Here is a 20,199-nt window from a genome sequence, read left to right on the forward strand (position 1 = left end):
AAAATCAAAATATTTTTCATTTACAGGCTAAAAAAGGACCAACTCGGGGTTTAACATTGGTTTCATCACAGGAACAAAATTCGGCAGTAATTGGTCCATCCACAGCCGATATTAATGCATACTCAACTGAGCCGAATCATGTACATCGCTTAGTTATTTAAGATACATAAAATACCTGATATTAATACGGTTGCATTTGGTGCCTAGTTTTGATTGAATTTTAATTTATTTTAATACTTTTTAATAATTTTGATTGCAAGATTAACTTCATTTCATCGTTGTATATTCATAAAAAGAAGTTTTTAAAAAAAAAGTTAAATCTAAAGTCAATAATTTTCATGCAGTATTGTTAATATTTTTACGGAACAAGTAAAAAAACAATTAAATATATATTATTGATTTTGCAAATTTATTGTATAAGTATCCAACCGTAAGTAGCATAAGGCATTATAAAACATCATTAAGGTTTGTAAAGTCGTTTTTCCAGTTTATAATTGCAAGCGGAAGATATTATAGCTCCCATGCCAACCAAGAAAATATGTAAACGGCAAAATAAGGCATCTCCAACCACATAAAGTATAAATATATTATTCATTTATTGTAGACTATGAAGTGCGAATTACCAAGAAAACACTGAATAAACCGACCGACAATTAATCAGGATTAGGCATTATAAAAAAAAATCACCTTCAACAATATCACCACAAAAACGAAAGCCAGCAAGAGCAACATCAACTACAAAGCTATCTTTTTTTCGTCTCCTGCCGACAGTACCTTCCCATTAATGTCTAATGTCACCACGGTCGTACCGAACACTTTTTTTTCGTTCCGACCTATTGGCCGTTAGAAAAAATGCATTCTCCAGTATTTGTTCACAAATGAGGCTCTTAGGATTCCTGACTGTTCGTAGAGGGGCGATCCTGCCGTTAAAGGTCCTGGGGGTGAATAGTCCGATGAAAATCCCACGTTGCACACGACAGTATATGGCGAAAAAAGTAAAGGTGGGGGCTTCGTGGGTTTCGCTTCTGTGGTTTAGCTTTATTTCGCAGCATACATATGAAGTTCGGTGGACAAAGGCGGGGCAGCGGCCGCCGGGAAGGGCGTCCTAACTTGAACACTGACGAATTATTAAATAAAGCCTTCATTCCTAGCGCTGCTCCCTCATATTGAAAAAGTTCAAAAGTTTCATACGTCTTCTAAAATACATTTTGAGCCATTTCTTATTTTAATGAAACAGTTTACATTTGGCGGTCGAAGTGATCAGTAGTGCTTTTCTCCTGAATCTCACTAAACACTAAAAAAAACAATATTCGGGAGCCTCTAGATATAATGATGGATTTATCGGAAACAGGATTAATGACCTTGACATTCTCGCGATTTGATCTTTCGTAATATATATATACGAGGAGTGTTTTGTGTCGATTTTTTCTTTTGTTATGTTGGTACACTCTTCCCTAACATCTGTACCAAGTTTCAAGTGAATCCCCTTTTTTGTTTGGTTGTGAGAGGCGTAAAGGTTACAAGTGCACCAATTACTTTACTGTTGAATGCCTGGACATACGATTTTGCTTCAGGACGAATTTAGATTGCCTAAATAGTAGAACCTAAGAGACCATGCATGAAGAAAATGTATGTACACAAAAATAAAAAAAAAAGATATCACAAAGACCATAAATCGAATGAAACTGCAAATGAAACTATCAATAAATCAGTTAACTTATTCAACAAAAAAAATGATGACAGTGAATACGACTAGTGCATTTGGGCTCGTGTTTGACTAATATCCTCATTCCTGGCACGATAAAAAGTTTCGGTGTTCGCTGAAGCCTTCAACTTCTCGCCTACAAAGGCTTCCTGGATACCAGCGTTGTGCTACTTTCACTATAGTTCATTGGGTCCTGTTTCAAGTATCCTTTCCGTCAAATATTCATATCGAACCGTAATTCTCCTGAGCGGAGCCTTTATTCTAGGCATCATCGATTGGGTACCTGTATATCAGTTATGGCGTGCTTGTAGGCATTGTTGCCGGTCTTCCACAGTGTATATTGTGACTTCATACTTTGCGAAATTACGGGGATTGGCGAACGGTCTGTGCATGTCAGGCAGTGCACTCGGCAGCATCGTGCATCATAATGGGGGGCATTACCCTCAATGATTTTGTAGCTGCTCTTTTTTATGAGCCTGTGAAGCAACACATGGTACGTGTTCTACGTGCCCGCCAGACTTTGGTGTAGCGTGCACACATATAGAGTACATACGGTACTAACATAAGTAGAAACACATTGTAGCACTTTGTTGCAAAGTTTAAGTAAGTATGACAACCAAGCATATTGTCAAGTGCGGAGTAATATGACCGCACCAATATGCTTGAGTATAAGAGAAGTGCAGCGTCGGTATATTTCATACAGCCGACAGCTAACGTAAACACTCTTCCTCGCGCTCACACTGTTACGCTGAGCATACATAAAGTTTACATAAGCAGGCCGCTGAGCTGAGACATACCTGAAGAAGAGGACATTGGAATAGAGATGAAATTCGAGAACGTTAACGATAACGTAGTAGGCCAGGAGCAAGCTGATAAGTACCTACTACCCCATAACTCACCACCAACCCCCCAATTTTTACCAGAGGATGAGAAACAGCTGTTCTTTCGTAGTGCTTCCGCAGCTGTTGTTCAAAGTTAATCCAAGCCTGGTGATGAATTCCAATCTCGAACTCGAAAGATAAGTACTCCAGTGAGGTTGCCGCAAAGGAATCAAACGTTTACGCCCGGCCAACTGAACTCACAATCTTCTTGTATGCTGTACCGGAGACTCGCTTTAATTCAAACAAACTCTCTCTTAGAAATTCCTCAAAGTCGGGACTCTCTAAGCGTTCGCCGTCAACTAGTAGCTTTCTATATGTTAGCACACCATATCAAGGTAGTACTTTGTCATTCCAGCCATTCGTTCAATGGCAGTAACAACGGAGCGGACGTGGTAAGTGACTCATCGTGTCCAGAAATGTCTGGGACTACCGATGTAGCTTTTTTTTTTTTTTTTGAAACGATTTTATTTACAATCTGTCTATATTAAAGACAATAAGCAATTTTTTTAACAATCACATTGACAGGAATAGAAAGCTTTCAATAAAGCTTACTATTATTTACTTACTTACTGTTCCCCACAACCGATGTAGCTCGGGGTAAGGCACAAGTACCGCAACGGTCAAAGTTTTTCGATCTTAGCTTGCCCGATGTACTTAGTCATACTAATTTCTAGTTCGACAAATGCCATCAGGTATACGAATTTTATAATTTTGCTTCCAAGTTTTGGAGAAACCAGAGGCTTTAACAAATCTTTATCAGTGTACCTACTATCCGTTGTTTCTGCCACGGATCTTATCGGTCGTATTAGAGGCTCAGCACTTTCTGACATGGGGTACATACCTAAGACGTGGTACTTTGTTGGAGGCTTGTCTATATCAGGTCTTTCTCTTGCATTGCTGCCATTTGCATAGTCATACAGCTCAGTTTGTTTCTGGTGAGCCCTCTTCGGTCTAGCTTCTGGAATCTAGCAGATATGTTAGGTACCGAACGGTTAACGACATCATATGGCATCAGCCTTTTTGTTAACGCCTTGTTTCAGTTGGGCCGCCGCTTTGGAACTTCTGGTTTGAGGCGGTCAATGATTATAATCCGCTGTTCCATGCATTTGGACTGACACTGCTGGCTGGGGCCAGCCTTTGGAGCTTTATGCCATGGATAAATCGACGAAAGGCTAAAAAAGAAAGAAAACTCGATACGCCGCAAACCGATGAAGAGGCTGTCGATAGCTACTAAACAAAGATCAGGCAGAAAACACTGACCGTATAAAAAAACGTACAGCTACAATTATTTATTAGGCTTTAAATGGCGTACAAACAGTGATGAAAATACATACTTGTAAATGCGTTTACCGGCCAGAACTATAAAACAAACAAACGTATTGACCGCTGTTAAATTGTTACTCCCAGCAGTTTTGTCTTACTGTTAAGTAGTAACTATAACATTGTATAATTACCATTGAATTTTTTAATTAGTTTACTAAAAATTAAATTAACTAGACCGAGATGTGGTAACAAGAATTTGGCACGGACGAAAAATGATGCGATGCTTCGAATTCAAAAAATGCGAGTAATCTATATTTCTTAGCTTAGCCTTGCTTATGCTAAGGTTGGCGAAGGCGAGGCGAATTCGCGAAGAGCGTGAGAGAGCTTTATTGCGCTCTCGCCTTCGCCCTAAACTAACTACACTAGACTTCAAATTATCATCTCAGCCAACACCGGCCCCGTTGAACGCCTCCACGGCTTCAACATCCTGGAAGCGGCGCCAGCTTGTGGATCGCACTTCGGAAGATGGCTCCATCGCTCCGTCTAAGATCGACGACCCTGACCATGCCGTCCTCTCCTGCGTGCGTCGCGACGATCCGTCCTAGTAGCCACTGTTGAGGCGGCAGGTTGTCCTCTGCCACGATAACGAGCTGTCCCTCCTTGATGTTTTCCTGCTCGTGGTGCCACTTTCCTCAGATTTGGAGGCCCAGCACATACTCCCGGGACCATCGCCGCCATCGCCGCAAACAGCTGAGACCCGCCTGGTCCGGGGTCCGCAGTGCTGGTGCTGCGACGAGGGGCCCGCCTGTCAGCAGGTGTCCTGGAGTGAGTGCCTCTCCCTCGCTTGGGTCCTGGCTGAGAGCTCCGAGGGGCCGCGAGTTCATTATGGCCTCGATTCCGACGAGGACTGTCTCCAGCTCTTCTGCGTTGAGGAGTGCGCTGCCCACCGCTCGTAGGAGTAGGTGCTTGGCAGTTTTCACACCTGCCTCCCATAGTCCGCCCATGTGCGGAGCCCGAGGGGGTGTGAACGCAAATTCGCATCCGCTTTTTGATGCAAATTCGCGAATCGCGTCCGCCTGCTCCTCGAGCCTCTCGCGAAGAGCCTGGAAGTGGCGACTCGCTCCGACGAAGTTCGTCGCGTTGTCGCAATGCACGGTCTGGGGACATCCTCGGCGACCAATAAACCTTTGAAAAGCCAATAAAAAAGAGTCAGTACTTAGGTCTGAAACAATTTCTAAATGAACCGCCTTGGACGCAAAACAAACAAATAAGGCAACGTAGGACTTATATGGGGGCTTTCCTCGTATTTTCAATGTCGTATAAACAGGGCCACAAAAATCAACGCCACATATTGCAAATGGGCGGAGAGCACGGAGTCTTTCTGCGGGAAGATTTCCCATAATTTGAGTCATCAGTCGGGGCTTGTATTTAAAACAGCACACACACGATCGAACTGTCTGACTGCAGAGTTCCTAAGCGTTTATGGTCCAAATACGCTGTCGTAGGATGCTCACAAGTGCTCGAGGACCGACATGAAAATTTCTGTGGTGCAGATGCTGGACGTAGCTCTGCACAAATTGGGAGCGTTTCGTCAACAGCAAGGGAAACTTGGCATCGTAGGATATAGGAGCGTTTGCTAGTCGCCCCCCAACTCGCAACAACGAAAAATTGCACCAAGTGCCGGTGTCTTCATGGATGAATGGGTTCAATCGCTGAAGACTTGGGCCGACCTTGGAACCTTTACGAATTTTTACTATTTCTACTTGATACTCGTGATTCTGAATTATTTCGACGATCTTATTAAATGCTTCAGTATATTCAGTCGGTGACAGAGTTTTTTCGAAAACTATACTCTTGTCTTTACATTTTCTTATAAAGCGGAACATATAAGCGAACACTCTCAGCAGTTTCAGGTGTGACGAGAATCCCTCGATGACGTCCAGCAAATCGGAAGTTTGCACCGCAGCGGTCAGTCCGACCACAGTCTTTCTTGATTCCTGCCGCAAGAATTCCTCATCCGGTTCGAAATGAACATTTTTGGGCCAGTTCTCCTTCTCGTCCTTCAGAAATTGAGGCCCCGTGAACCAGATGGACTGTCCAATTTCGTCGACGTCACAACCTCTAGACACAATATCTGCTGGGTTCTGCTTCGTTGGAACATGCCGCCATGTAGCCTGTCCTGACCATTCTTGAATCTCCGCAACCCTGTTCGAAACGAATGTCGACAACGACGATGGATGAGATCGGATCCAATGGAGAGTGACTTCCGAATCCGACCAGTAAACGATTCGCTCGATAGGGACATTTATTAGCGGTTTGATTCTCTGGCAGAGATCTGCGAGAAGGTGAGCGGCACATAACTCAAGCCTTGGGAGCGTTTTTGTCTTGAGCGGCGCTACTTTCGACTTTGAAGTCAACAACGATATTTTGTAACCTTCAGCAGATTTGCTACGAACGTAGACGCAAGCTCCATAGGCTCTCATGGATGCGTCGGCAAAGGCATGTAATTGCACCGGTGACATCGGATCAGTATGCACAAACCGAGGAATAGCTATCTTATCCAATTGCGACAAGGTGTTTTTTTAGCATATTCCATGCAGTTTCTAAATTCAGCGGAATTGACTCATTCCAGTCTAACTTCTTAAGCCACAGTTCCTGCAATAGGATCTTTCCCTTTAATACAATGGGACTTAATAAGCCGAGGGGGTCAAACAGCTTGGATGTCACCGATAAAATGTTCCGTTTTGTCGCTCGGAGACCCATGACAGAATCGTCAATTTTAAATTTGAAGGCATCTTCGCTAGGCAACCTAGATATTCCTAACGCCTTAGTTGACTCTGAGTCCGAGATAGGTATCGACTTAACTGTGCTCTCAGATGCAGTGACCTCAGGTGAGTTTGAAAACCACTTTGTCAATTCAAAACCTGCTGTTTGAAGAACCTGAGACACTTCAGACTTGATTGTCCGTAGCTCCTCTACGCATGCAGCACCAGTTAGCATGTCATCGACGTAAAAATCGGATCCAATTACGTCGGCAGCTCTAGGGAATGAAAGTTTCGCAGATTCACTCAACCTTTTTAAACACCGAATAGCAAGAAAAGGGGCTGGTCCAGTACCATATGTAACGGTGTTGAGCTTGTATAATCTCAAGGATTCAGAGGGGTCTCTTCTCCACACTATGAGTTGAAACTGCCTATCCGCTTCGTTAACCATCACTTGGCGATACATCTTTTTTACATCGGCAGTCAGGGCATACCTGTGCAGCCGGAAGCGGAGTAGAGTGGAGTACAACTCTTCTTGGATTGTCGGTCCCACCATCAAGATGTCATTTAAGGCCCCCTGAGTCGATGTTTTGCACGATGCATCGAAAACAACGCGCAACTTTGTTGACTTACTCTGGGGCCTCAACACACATTGATGGGGAATGACATAATGTGGAGTGGAAGGAATTTTGTTGTCTGTAGGCGACATATGACCTAATGCGAGATATTATTCCATAAATTCCAAATACATGGTCTTTAAGTCAGGATCTCGAGACAACCTTCTCTCAAGCGACAAAAACCGCCGTTTTTCACATCAAAAGAATTGCCTAACCCCTTAGGGTCAGATTTAAACGGCAGCCTTACTTCAAACCGACCTGATGGCAATACCTGAGTAGTCTTCCTGTAGTACTCTTCACATAATTTGTGCTCAGGCGACAGAATTTTCTTTGGATTTGGCATTTCCTCCAGTGACCAAAATTTCTGTAGCGTGGTGCCAATCGACACCAACGATTCTTCACTACAACTGAAACTATTCACAACTTGCTTCGGGGCTGCAGATTTATATCTCCCCGAGACAACCCAACCAAGAAGGGTCTTTTGAAGAGTTGGATAGTCAGGACCTTGTTTAATTTGACCAACAGCTAGCAATTTGAAAAATGATTCGGCTCCGATTAGCATATAAATTTTTTGGGACTTGTAAAAGTAGGGGTCTGCTAATGGGAGGTTCTTTGGGATCTTCCAATCGTTGACGTTCACCGATTGATCGGGATGATAACCGGTGATCGATTTTAAGATCCAGAAATCGAACGAGAACTCACTCCCATTGATTCGTGAGTTCACCACGGTGTGTATCTTTTTCTTGACTAGAGAATTGGACTCACCAATACCAAGTAAGTTGATACACGACTCCTCTCTACGAATCTGTAAACGCTTCACTAATTTTTCTGTTTTAAAATTCGTTTGAGACCCAGAGTCCAGAAGTGCTCGGGCTAAAACGTATTCACCGCTTTTCGTGTGCACGCTTACGATTGACGTAGCCAAGATTACCCTGTCCAATGACGTAGCATGCATAACATGTGACGTGGAAGGCTGCTCTTGGTTAAAGGTATGAGAAATATTCTCTTAAAGGGGTGGCAACGCTAAACTTTTATCAGGCACTGTGTATCTGTGGAGCAGAAAGTGATGTGAGCGGTCACAAGCTCTACACTTTTTTCCTTTGCATTTTGACACAGTATGCCCTTTTCGCAGACAATTGATGCATAAGGAGGCTGACTTAACAAACTCGAACCTTTGCATTACAGAGAGACGCCCAAACGGGCTGCAATTCTGTAGTGAATGATCTTCTGCATTGCAATAGCTACAAGTTTGCTGAGGCTTGCTGTTGGAGGAGGAACACGAAAATGAGCTTCGATTATGTGGTTTGCTTGACGGTAATTTTTCCAGCTTTGGTTTTGTTGATTCTTCAGCCGATAAATGCTGGTATCGGCGATTTAACATTTTTTCACAATCGGACCAAAGTGGCAATGTCTCATAATCGAGCTGTTCCTCCCATTTTTGTTTGGTCACTGGGTCGACTCTATTTAATACCAAATATATCAACATTGCGTTCGAAATTTTTGTATCATCTCCTATCGATAGCAGAGAACCGTAAATCGACGAAACAGTGTCGATAAGATTTCTCAAGGAGGATGCGGATTGATGCGATATTTTTAGAAGACTCAACAATGTTGAAATATTATTCATAAAGATGAGGCATTCGTTATCGTAAACCTTTTTCAAACTGGCCATCGCCTTTTCGTAATTACTTTCGGTGACTTGGTAAGCTTTAATTGTTCCTAAAGCTTCACCAGAAAGACATGAAATTAAATGGTTAAATTTTTCGATAACTGGAATGCTGGCATCTTTATGGACCAAAGTTTCGAAGAGGCTAATAAAATTTTTAAATTCCGAAAATTTTCCACTAAATTTTGGCAATGCCAAATTCGGAAGTCGCGTACGAGTTGGTGCTGCCGCAGCTGATCCCGGAGTTTCGCTGCTGGCTGCTGTCTTAATGGCAGATAATAATGACATCAATTTTGCCTTGGTCACGATGCTAAGTTCTTCCAACTCGTCGCCATATTCATCGCCACTATCTATTTCTTCTATCTGTTCTTGTATTTGATTTGCCTGTTAATTGAAGCATTTAAGTTTTCGAGTCGACATTTCAATTCTTCTTCTTTTAAAATCGGAATCGAACCGTGTTCCAGCCGCTCGTTTAATCGGCGAATAGTTCTGACCCTACTTTGGAGCTTGCTTTTTAACTCCTCCAGAAGAGATTTATTTTTTGTATCCTGGCTCATTTTTACGAATTAATTAAATAATTTTCCCAAGAATGATAATAATGGCCTAAAATTATTGTTTAAATCAGAAAGACGACGAAAGTATTAATTATAGCTTTCGAATTAAATATAAATAATATCAAATAAACACTCAATTAAAAGAATAAAAAAAAATATATATATATACATATATTTTTTATAATAAAATAATTATTTATTTATTTTTTTTTGGCCTTCAGCCGATAGGGTGCACAGGGGGATAAACGGATGACTGCTTCATCTGCCGTAGCTGTGTAAACCATCGGTAGTGCGACTATACTCTCCAAGCGAGGGCGACTGAAAGCAGGTCCCCAGTCGAGGCTCGACCGGGAATGCTGACCAATTGTAGTCGGGCGGACTTAGGCAGTCTTTAATCAGCCTTTCCTCAAGTCAGGTGTGTGATGCAAACCGTGCACACTGACTTCCAGGTTCGCAGCTGAGGGGTAAAGACAGCTGTGTCTACACGGAGCCTTCCCAGGGCCAGGCAACCCTGGGTCGTAAGTGGCCTTGCCGCAGTTTTGGGGCGAAGCTGCGGTCGACCTTCTTCAAAGCCCCAAACCCCCTCTGGCCCGCTGCGCTTGCCAGGTTGAGCAAAGCGTGCGTTTATGTATTAAAATGAATTCTAAAAACCGAGCTTCGGAACTCCCGGAAGAGGATAAACCCCAAACAATGTCAACGAAGGACGAGAAGGAGATGCAGAGGCCGAGACTGGTCGCTGCATCTCACATTGTATCGGAGACCGACGGAGAAGAGTCGCAATCCGAGGGGAGGGCGAGTAGCACTCCCCAATCAAAACATACAGGTAGGGCTCAGCTGAGCACCACCTCAGAGATAGCGAAAATGTCTCACCATCAGAGACGAGCGAGGGTCAACAGAGCCCGCTTCGTTCTCGGCAAGATAGCCAAGAATGAGGCTGAGGGCAAAACTGACCATCGGGATGCCGAGGACAAGGCCAAATTCCTTGCGGAGATCGCGGAATATGAGCAGTACAAAGCGGCAAACCCGGCGGCGTTCCAGCCCTCGAATGCAAAGCGAATTCGCTCACAGGAAGTGAGCGAAAGCGCACCTAAGAGAGCGAAGGACCCACTGGGTAAGCCGCGAGCGACTAACTTTGTCAGCAAGGCAAAGAAATTTAGCGAGGTGGCCAGAGACAGTCTGGCTATAGCACTGGTGGACGAGCTACATGACGACGGTCGCCTATTGTCGGTGAAGTGGGAGGAGATCGAAGCCAAGTTGGCCGACATGGTGACCGACAGGTTGGTCAGCATGCCGACCGGCCCCATCCCCTCCTTCGACTCCTCAGACGTGGTCAGAGGGCACCGGGTCATCAGGTGCGACGACGGGTTCTCCCGAAGCTTCCTGGCGGAGTGTGTGGCTAAGATTAGCGACACATGGGCTGGCCTTAAGATTAGGCTAGTCCACGCCAGGGAGATCCCAAGGAGACCCAGAGCTCGCATCTGGTTACCTAAGGGCCAAACTGACCATGCAAGGGTGATTGCCTGTCTGAAGGCCCAGAACCCAGATATACATACAGAGGACTGGACCATCCTCAGGGCAGAGCAGGTAATGAAGGCGAGCCAGCCTTTCCTCCTGCTGATTAACCAGCAATGTCTGCCCCAGCTGGAGGCAAACGACCACAAGGTCCGGTACGGCATCAGGAAGGCCAAGATCAAGGTCTTCTTGGCCGAGCCGGACGAGATTCTGGAGGAGGTCGATGACACCAACAAATTGTTGGACGACATGGTCATCGACGACAAATCTCCTGACGCCACCCCCACCAACATCGATGTCGAGAATCGTGCAGATTAATCTGAAGCGCAGCTCGCAAGCTTCAGCTAATCTCACGATCCTTCTAAGGGAGAGGGATATCGACATCGGTTTGATACAGGAGCCTTGGACCAGGGACGGGCAAGTCGCTGGACTGAGAATACAAGGATACACACTACTGTGCACAAACTCGAATGGTAGGTCGAGAGCTTGCTTTGTAATCAAGAATCATTTTAACGCTTTTCTCTGTCCCAATCTCAGCACACCTGACCTAGCAGTGGCCAAATTCGTGGCGGCGGATGGGAGCGGAGTCACCATATCATCTGCGTACATGGCCCATGACGAGCCGGCCCCGCCTGAGCCGGTAGTCAAGCTGCTGCAATGGGCGGAAGCGACGAAGACGACCTTGGTGCTCGGGTGTGATGCGAACGCGAGGCACACGCTCTGGGGTAGTTCGGAGACTAACGAAGGAGGTGAGTCACTCTTTGGCAATATTATATGTAGGAACGTAACGATATGCAATAAGGGTAACACCCCGACCTTTATCTTTCCGAGCACGGAAAATTTTCAAGGTTGGGAAGAGGTGTTAGACCTCACATTACATATGTATATTACATACACCGGAACATCTGCTCTGCTTCTGCCCAGCGCTAAACCACATCAGATTTCGCCACTTCGGTGCCTACCAGATGGAGTCACTGAGAAACATAGGAAAGCTAAAAGTTTCAGCAATCCTAGGTTTCCTTGCTGACTCTGGATGGTACTGATAGTGAATAACAACAAAAAACAGAGGGAGTGGAACAAAAAGGAGCTTAGCTCTAATTGGAGGCCCCAGCAAAGGGCCTCACCACTGTAACCTACCTACCTAATAATTATTTAATATTAATAATAAATTAATTAATATTACAAATTAATATTTTTATTATATTCGAAAAGTCTATTAAATATTTTTTCTGATGACAAATAATGTATTTAATTGTAACGAGTCACGCAGTATCAATATTAATAGTGGGTGCAAGTGACGCCGAAAAATGTATACCCGACAAATACAGGGTAGCGCGTCACTTGGCGGTCCGCCAATCAAATGACCGAAAAAGAGTATACCCGACAAAAACAGGGTAGCGCGTCACTTGGCGGTCCGCTAATCTAAGCGCGCCAAACTAAGAGAGCCCAACAACAACAACGACTGCACCGGCACACAAGCGAAAGCGGAAACGAAAAAGTTCACCGCTGCAGCTGCTAGTATATAAGGCTTTATGTATTGGTGCGCAAGCTTGGATTAACTTCCCAACTATTAAAGCGATTTTTAACGAGAGAGGAGGGGAAGGTTGCGACAGTGATTGCAATATTATACAATAAATAACATAAATAAATGTTGAGTCCAAGTGCGATTCAATATTATGTATGTATATATGTTAATTTTAGACAATATATAATTGAATAAATAAAACATGCAATGTTGCTCTACTATAAATACGTATGTGCCAAGAATTGAAAGCGAGGTGCAATATTTCAGCACAAGACAATAAACAATTAATTTATTTTACTCCAGCTTTCAATTTTTTGCACAAATACCTCTGATTGGTGATATATATACATATATAAATGTATTCCAGCTGCCACTTTCCTGTACTTGATGATCCCTCGTTGATGGCAGTAGTTGGCGCAGCAGAGTTTTTTCGCGACCGACACGGTTAATTTATTTAAAATATTTAAATTTAATTTATTATATACAGCGCGTCGCGGGCAACAATTTTTACAAGCAATAATAACACTTGCTTGTTGTACTGCACTTATGTATAACTTTATATATATATATATATATATATATATATATATATATATCTGTGTCACTGTCACTATTATTTTGTTTTTTAATATGTTGCCAATTTTATTCTTGTCCACCCGGGGGCGCCATGAATTTTTTAATTAGTTTATTAAAAATTAAATTAACTAGACCGATATGTGGTGGCAAGAATTTGGCACGGACGAAAAATAATGCGATGCTTTGAATTCAAAAAATGCGAGTAATCTATACTTCTTAGCTTAGCCTAGCTTATGCTAAGGTTGGCGAAGGCGAGGCGAATTCGCGAAGAGCGTGAGAGAGCTTTATTGCGCTCTCGCCTTCGCCCTAAACTAACTACACTAGACTTCAAATTATCATCTCAGCCAACAACCATAACTTTTGTTTACTTAATGCTAATAATATAATAGTCTAGGCAGTATAAAAATCAATAATGTAGATTAAATAAAATAGATTTTATAACTATTTTATCTATAAAAAATTATTTTGCGTGTTCGGCGATTTTTTTCTATCGAAAAATATGGATCCATTGGGACGATTGGGCTTTGGTTTCGATATCATAACCATATACCCTTGATTCGTCACCAGTTATGACCCTTTTGAGTAAATCTGGGTCGTCGTTGACGTCTTTCAACAGCTCTTGAGCGATGATGAACAAATTCAGCAATTTCGGAGAAAACTTCGCCGAGACCCGTCTCATGCCCAAAACGTTTAAGAAAAATTTCATGGCACCGACATCTTCAACTCCTCTGATAGTGATTCGACGATTTTCCAAAACAATTTTCTTCACTGCTTAAACGTTTTCATCAGTTTTTGTTACGTTCTTGGGCGTCCAGAGCGAGGCTCGGCATTGGCATCTTCCCGGCCAACTTGGAAGAGTTTGTACCACTTCTAAAAATTTTTTTACTTAGAACAGTTTCACCGTATGCCACTGTCAACATTTCGAGTGTTTCGGAAAACTTAATTATATTTTTTTTCACAAAATTTTATGCAAATCCTTTGTTTTATATTTTTCGATAGCAAAAAATCGCCGAGCACGAAAAACAACTAGTAACCTTTACTCCTCTCACATCCAAACAAAAAAGGCGATTCACTTGAAACTTGGTACATATGTTAGGGAAGAATGTACTAACATAACAAAACAAAAAATCGATAATCGAAAATATGTTGCCCGCAAAATTTGAAAACTCACCTTACTTTTTGAACACACCTATAGCAGTAGGGATAGCGTTAGAAATAGTAAAAAAAATATTAGTAAGATTAGCAGTAGGAATAGCGTTAGGAATGGTAGTAAGAAGAGCAATAGGGACAAGAGTAGGAGCAACACCCCACCGAACGGCAGGGTCACACACACGGCGGAGCCACACACTCGGCAGGGCAACACACACTACGGAGCCAAACGCACGGCAGGGCCAAAACCACGGCGGAGCCAAAAACACCGCAGGGCCACACACACGGCACACTTGAAACTCACTGTGGCAAGACGCGTTTTTCCGCGCTCCGCGAGACAGTGCAAGTGGGTGGAAAATACCCTAAAAGTGCAAACATCTGTAGTTCAAGACCCTTTGGGATAGATACCAGGGTCGGCTCCTGCAGGCAATCTGGACGCTCAGAATATCGGTAGTGTAAGTTGATGGTAAGAGGGGATCCTCTCTCGCTCCCTGTGAGAGCCCCCGTCTCTCTAAAACACTTCCCACAATCTTAGCATCCAAAAGCGACTATTTTTCGCGCGTTTTCTCCTCCGGGCAGCAACACACTTAAATCAGCTGATTGCAGTGTGGTGCAACGCACGAGCAGGGGGCTTCTGAAGCCGTTAAGTGTTGGGCAACACTGCTAGCCAGGTTCTCAAGGCCAAGGCCAACTCCTAGCTCGATTATTGGAAATGAAAGGAAAACTAGATTCGCCTTTTTGGGGCCAAGAGCAAAAGGCCGAGGACCTGGGCATCTTCCAACCCCTCCGCTGAGGCGGCGCCATTTCAAGTGGCTCTGGGGACTGAGTAGGAGCGGTATAACTCCCATCAGGCATCCACTGGGGGAAATCCCGTGCACCGAGGGACCCCATAAAGGAACAGGTGCAATAAGCCGGTAGAAAGTACCTGCAGACCGGATCGACGAGACTCAGGCACTGGCCGTAGCCAGAGCAGAGGAGGAGTTGTTGCGCAAACTTCCAGAGCATTAAGCAGGGGGTGCAACGCTCGCCTCCGACGACCATGACCGAGACGCAACCAGTGTCAGCATCCCCGAAAGTGATCGGCCCTATCTTCGTCTTCGGAGACTCCGATTATGGTACTGCCACCCCGAAATGAAGTTGGGACATGGTTTGCTCTGACAGGGACCAGCCAGGAGCCCACAATAAGCTAAGGGTCGACTCAAGCAGGGGCCGATTGACACTATGCTGGCTCTAAAGAAGCTACCGGTCGACATTAGCGCCGCGCTGGCCGAGGGCCATACCAAGAGCTCTACTGCGATCGTAAGCCAGCTGACAACCCCAATGCCGGCAGGAAAGTCCACCCCCATGCTGGCAGGAAAGTCTTCCGACGCGGCTGGTGTCGCTGACTTGGGTGCGACTTGGCAACAAGTCAGGGCTGTACTGAGCGAACCATATAATGCGAAGGCAGAGGGAGTCTGCCAACAGAGCGAGGACGGTGGTGTAGCCAACTAGAGCTGCGGGCAGCCCCCCGGACACCTATCCCAGAGAATGTCGAGAACTAGCTACGCCTGGGCCAAGGTCCTGGCAACCACAACATACAGCTGCTACCTTGAACTTGCATATAGTAGTGCAGAACATCACCCGGGATCCTCGGTATTAATTGCTGGGGACTTCAACGCATGGCCCACCACCTGGGGAGCTTAAGGACGACCCAGCAGGGAGCCGTCCTCCTGGATGCCCTGACCACGTTGGACGTCTACCTGTTCAATGTTGGAGGAAGATGCACCTACAGCAAGCCAGGCGGAGAGTCCGTCATCGACCTAACCAATATAAGCTATAATAACGCAGACGATGCAAAGGCAGCAGGGCCCACCCACCAGACATCCTGTTTACAAGGTAAACACCCTAAATATGTACGTGCTCATAGCCAGCATGGACGGCAATGCTATCAATGCCGACGCAAACACCGCTGCAGAAAGACTAACTATAGCGGTAAAGAAGGCTTGCGATGCCGCCATGGTGAACTAATGTTTCCAGGAGCTGTGTGATGCAGCAGACCGGGAACCATTCGGCTCGGCCTACAAGTTGGTCATGGGCAGGCCACCGACCCCAACATCCCAGGAACAACTTAGAGCAATTGTCTCCACACTGTTCCCTGCGCTGCTGCCCATAATGCCTCTTAGCATACATCCGGGCGAAGGGACACTCGTCACTGAAAAGGAAAGACTGTATGCGCTTGGCACTGTTAAAGCAGCGAAGGCCCCGGGACCAGATAGCATTCCGAAAGCTGCACTGCATGCCATAATGAAGGCCTATCCGAGTTTGTTTTCACGGATATACAACCGGTGCATTTTGGAGCATACCTTCACGAAAGCCTGAAAGGAACAAAGGCTAGTCCTCATAACGAAACCAGGCAAGTTGAATGACGACACTTCCTCATATCGCCCCTTTATATGCTCTACACAACGGGAAAGATATTCGAGCGCATCATCTGCACCAAACTAGAGAGGGAGATCGAAGAGCGAGGAGCCCTATCTAACCGGCAGCATGGCTTCAGGAAGAATCGGATTACGATTGACGCTATTCGAGAGGTAACGCAGTTGGCGGCAAACGCGATCGAAGGCGAAAGATGGCAGGGAGGCATCAAGCAATATTGCCTGGTCTGCACCCTAGATGTCAAAAACGCCTTCAATTCGGCGAAGTGGAGCCTAATCCTACAGGCACTCCAGCATCGCGGCATATCTGGTAACCTCACCCACCTAATAGCCTAATAATAATTCAAGGACCGAGTCCTGACGTACACATCCGACGCCGGCAATCAGGTGCACCACGTGCAGGAGGTGTACCCCAGGGCTCTGTTCTCAAGCCAATCCTGACTTGGACTTAATGTACAACGGGATTTTGCGGCTTCCGCTGCCTGATGACTGCGCCGTTGTGGGATTCGCGATCGGCATAGCGCTGGTCACTGTGGAGAAGACGTGGCCGACGTCTCGTCAATATGCAGTCTTGCAATTGACATGATAATGTCCTGGCGCACTCTCGCTTGCCGAAAACAAAACGGAAGCAATACTGATAAGTAGCAGAAAGGCGGTCGAAAAGGTGAACTTTAGGGTCGGCTCGATAACCATCGAGTCCAGTCCGGCCATAAAGTACCTAGACATGATTGACCATAGGCTCAACTTCAAGATACACTTGGAGTATGCGACGGCCAAGGCATCCAAGGCCACCGCTGCCATCTCGAGGATGATGGCCAACACGCGCGTCCCCAAGCAGCATAGCAGGCAACTGATAGCATCAGTGGGGACCTCGACCATCCTGTATACTGCGCCGATATGGGCCGATGCCATGAAAACTGCTAGCTACAGCCGGCAGTGCAAATCGGTGTACAGACGCTGCGCGTTGCTCATCTCCAGCTGTTTCTGCACTGTGTCGGATGAGGCTCCACTGGTGGTATCGTTAGCAATTCCAATAGCCCTGCTTGCAGACGAGTGCAGATCAGGAAACTCGGGCAGCAGGATCCAGCAAAGCAGTTCTATTGGTCTGTGGCAAGGCGGATGGGACAACACGAGCACAGGGCGATGGACCTACAAGCTCATTCCCGACATGGAGAGGACACGGACAGCTATTAACACACCACTCAGATCATCACAGGACATGGATGCTTAAAGGCATACCTGTATAGGTTCAAGCACGAGGTCGACCCATACTGCGACCAGAGACGAGCGAGGGTCAACAGAGCCCGCTTCGTTCTCGGCAAGATAGCCAAGAATGAGGCTGAGGGCAAAACTGACCATCGGGATGCCGAGGACAAGGCCAAATTCCTTGCGGAGATCGCGGAATATGAGCAGTACAAAGCGGCAAACCCGGCGGCGTTCCAGCCCTCGAATGCAAAGCGAATTCGCTCACAGGAAGTGAGCGAAAGCGCACCTAAGAGAGCGAAGGACCCACTGGGTAAGCCGCGAGCGACTAACTTTGTCAGCAAGGCAAAGAAATTTAGCGAGGTGGCCAGAGACAGTCTGGCTATAGCACTGGTGGACGAGCTACATGACGACGGTCGCCTATTGTCGGTGAAGTGGGAGGAGATCGAAGCCAAGTTGGCCGACATGGTGACCGACAGGTTGGTCAGCATGCCGACCGGCCCCATCCCCTCCTTCGACTCCTCAGACGTGGTCAGAGGGCACCGGGTCATCAGGTGCGACGACGGGTTCTCCCGAAGCTTCCTGGCGGAGTGTGTGGCTAAGATTAGCGACACATGGGCTGGCCTTAAGATTAGGCTAGTCCACGCCAGGGAGATCCCAAGGAGACCCTGAGCTCGCATCTGGTTACCTAAGGGCCAAACTGACCATGCAAGGGTGATTGCCTGTCTGAAGGCCCAGAACCCAGATATACATACAGAGGACTGGACCATCCTCAGGGCAGAGCAGGTAATGAAGGCGAGCCAGCCTTTCCTCCTGCTGATTAACCAGCAATGTCTGCCCCAGCTGGAGGCAAACGACCACAAGGTCCGGTACGGCATCAGGAAGGCCAAGATCAAGGTCTTCTTGGCCGAGCCGGACGAGATTCTGGAGGAGGTCGATGACACCAACAAATTGTTGGACGACATGGTCATCGACGACAAATCTCCTGACGCCACCCCCACCAACATCGATGTCGAGAATCGTGCAGATTAATCTGAAGCGCAGCTCGCAAGCTTCAGCTAATCTCACGATCCTTCTAAGGGAGAGGGATATCGACATCGGTTTGATACAGGAGCCTTGGACCAGGGACGGGCAAGTCGCTGGACTGAGAATACAAGGATACACACTACTGTGCACAAACTCGAATGGTAGGTCGAGAGCTTGCTTTGTAATCAAGAATCATTTTAACGCTTTTCTCTGTCCCAATCTCAGCACACCTGACCTAGCAGTGGCCAAATTCGTGGCGGCGGATGGGAGCGGAGTCACCATATCATCTGCGTACATGGCCCATGACGAGCCGGCCCCGCCTGAGCCGGTAGTCAAGCTGCTGCAATGGGCGGAAGCGACGAAGACGACCTTGGTGCTCGGGTGTGATGCGAACGCGAGGCACACGCTCTGGGGTAGTTCGGAGACTAACGAAGGAGGTGAGTCACTCTTTGGCAATATTATATGTAGGAACGTAACGATATGCAATAAGGGTAACACCCCGACCTTTATCTTTCCGAGCACGGAAAATTTTCAAGGTTGGGAAGAGGTGTTAGACCTCACATTACATATAGAACAAAATAATTACAGGGTCGATAACTGGAGGGTATCAACAGAACACTCCTTCTCAGACCATAGATACATTTTCTTTGAAATAACGACACCAGTTAAAAAACAGGTGCAAGAAGAAACCCCCGTAAGACGGATTGGAACAATTTCAGCAAAATTTTTCGATCTAAAGTAAACGGCAGGAGGATCAAGACAATATCCACTGCAAAGGCACTCGACAAGGAGGTTGAGGACCTAACAAATATTCTGAAAAACGCCTTCAAGGAGACTTGTAAACGATTTTTTTACATCAAATTTTTTGGGACCTCAAGTAATAATTTGTTTTGCAACCTGAGATGGCCAGAAAGATTTGCCTGTTAATGCTGATCAAGAATATATATAATTTATAGGGTCGGAAATAGCTAATTCACTGATAAAAATTATATTTTTTAAAAATTTCATAACTTTGTCAAAAATGCATTAATTTCAATTCGGAAACCTCTACTGTGTTAGTTGTTTGACGCTAAGCAAATCTGCATACTACGTTTAATTTGTTCCTTTGTTAGTTTTTTGAAGGTAAATACTTTTTATTTAATATTTTTTTTTTTAACGATTTTTTTTACATCATATTTTTTGGGACCGTCAAAGTTTAAAAATCGCATAACTTTGTCATAAATGCATTAATTTTTAACTTAACAAATCTGCATACTAAATTAAACTTTTTAAGAAATCCAATTATTTTTTCACAATCTTAACAATGTAACCCCTTAAAATTGTTTGAAAAAATTGGATAAGTTGTT

General features: G+C 45.4%; 3 protein-coding genes and 2 pseudogenes across 21 annotated transcripts in view; 4 read left to right on the forward strand and 1 right to left on the reverse strand.

Annotated features, from left to right (window-relative positions):
- conu (Rho GTPase-activating protein conundrum) overlaps positions 1-390 on the forward strand; it is a 67,319-nt gene extending 66,929 nt beyond the window's left edge. For all 17 annotated transcript variants that reach the window (XR_015271060.1, XR_015271058.1, XR_015271059.1 and 14 more), the window contains one exon: positions 27-390. Coding sequence is in view for 12 of the 17 variants with exons in the window: in XM_086830190.1 (XP_086686316.1) it covers positions 27-161 (135 nt within the window). In the remaining 5 variants the exon portion in view is untranslated. The remainder of the gene's footprint in view (positions 1-26) is intronic.
- LOC147644113 (uncharacterized) lies at positions 37-7,312 on the reverse strand. Its single transcript, XM_086830212.1, has 2 exons — positions 2,605-7,312; positions 37-2,502 (listed from the first exon to the last, which is right to left on the reverse strand). Exon 1 carries the CDS (start codon positions 6,369-6,371, stop codon positions 5,322-5,324), a length of 1,050 nt encoding a protein of 349 aa, XP_086686338.1. The 5' UTR covers positions 6,372-7,312; the 3' UTR covers positions 37-2,502; positions 2,605-5,321.
- LOC110188913 (uncharacterized) lies at positions 535-3,986 on the forward strand (annotated as a pseudogene). Its single transcript, XR_015271070.1, has 3 exons — positions 535-2,230; positions 2,492-3,009; positions 3,163-3,986. The product of XR_015271070.1 is annotated as an uncharacterized LOC110188913 (transcript).
- A 2,997-nt stretch (positions 7,313-10,309) lies between the features above and the next one.
- Positions 10,310-11,718, forward strand: LOC147644114 (uncharacterized). The gene is made up of 2 exons (XM_086830177.1): positions 10,310-11,433; positions 11,498-11,718. The coding sequence occupies exon 1, from the start codon at positions 10,310-10,312 to the stop codon at positions 11,276-11,278; it is 969 nt and encodes a 322-aa protein (XP_086686303.1). The 3' UTR covers positions 11,279-11,433; positions 11,498-11,718.
- A 4,677-nt stretch (positions 11,719-16,395) lies between these two features.
- On the forward strand, positions 16,396-19,371 carry LOC147644115 (uncharacterized; annotated as a pseudogene). Its single transcript, XR_015271050.1, has 4 exons — positions 16,396-16,917; positions 17,023-17,644; positions 17,872-19,014; positions 19,079-19,371. The product of XR_015271050.1 is annotated as an uncharacterized LOC147644115 (transcript).
- The last annotated feature ends 828 nt before the right edge of the window (positions 19,372-20,199 follow it).

Source organism: Drosophila serrata, unplaced genomic scaffold (genome assembly GCF_035046125.1).
Source record: "Drosophila serrata isolate PLE 108 unplaced genomic scaffold, ASM3504612v1 contig_229, whole genome shotgun sequence".
Classification (NCBI taxonomy): Eukaryota; Metazoa; Arthropoda; class Insecta; order Diptera; family Drosophilidae; genus Drosophila; species Drosophila serrata.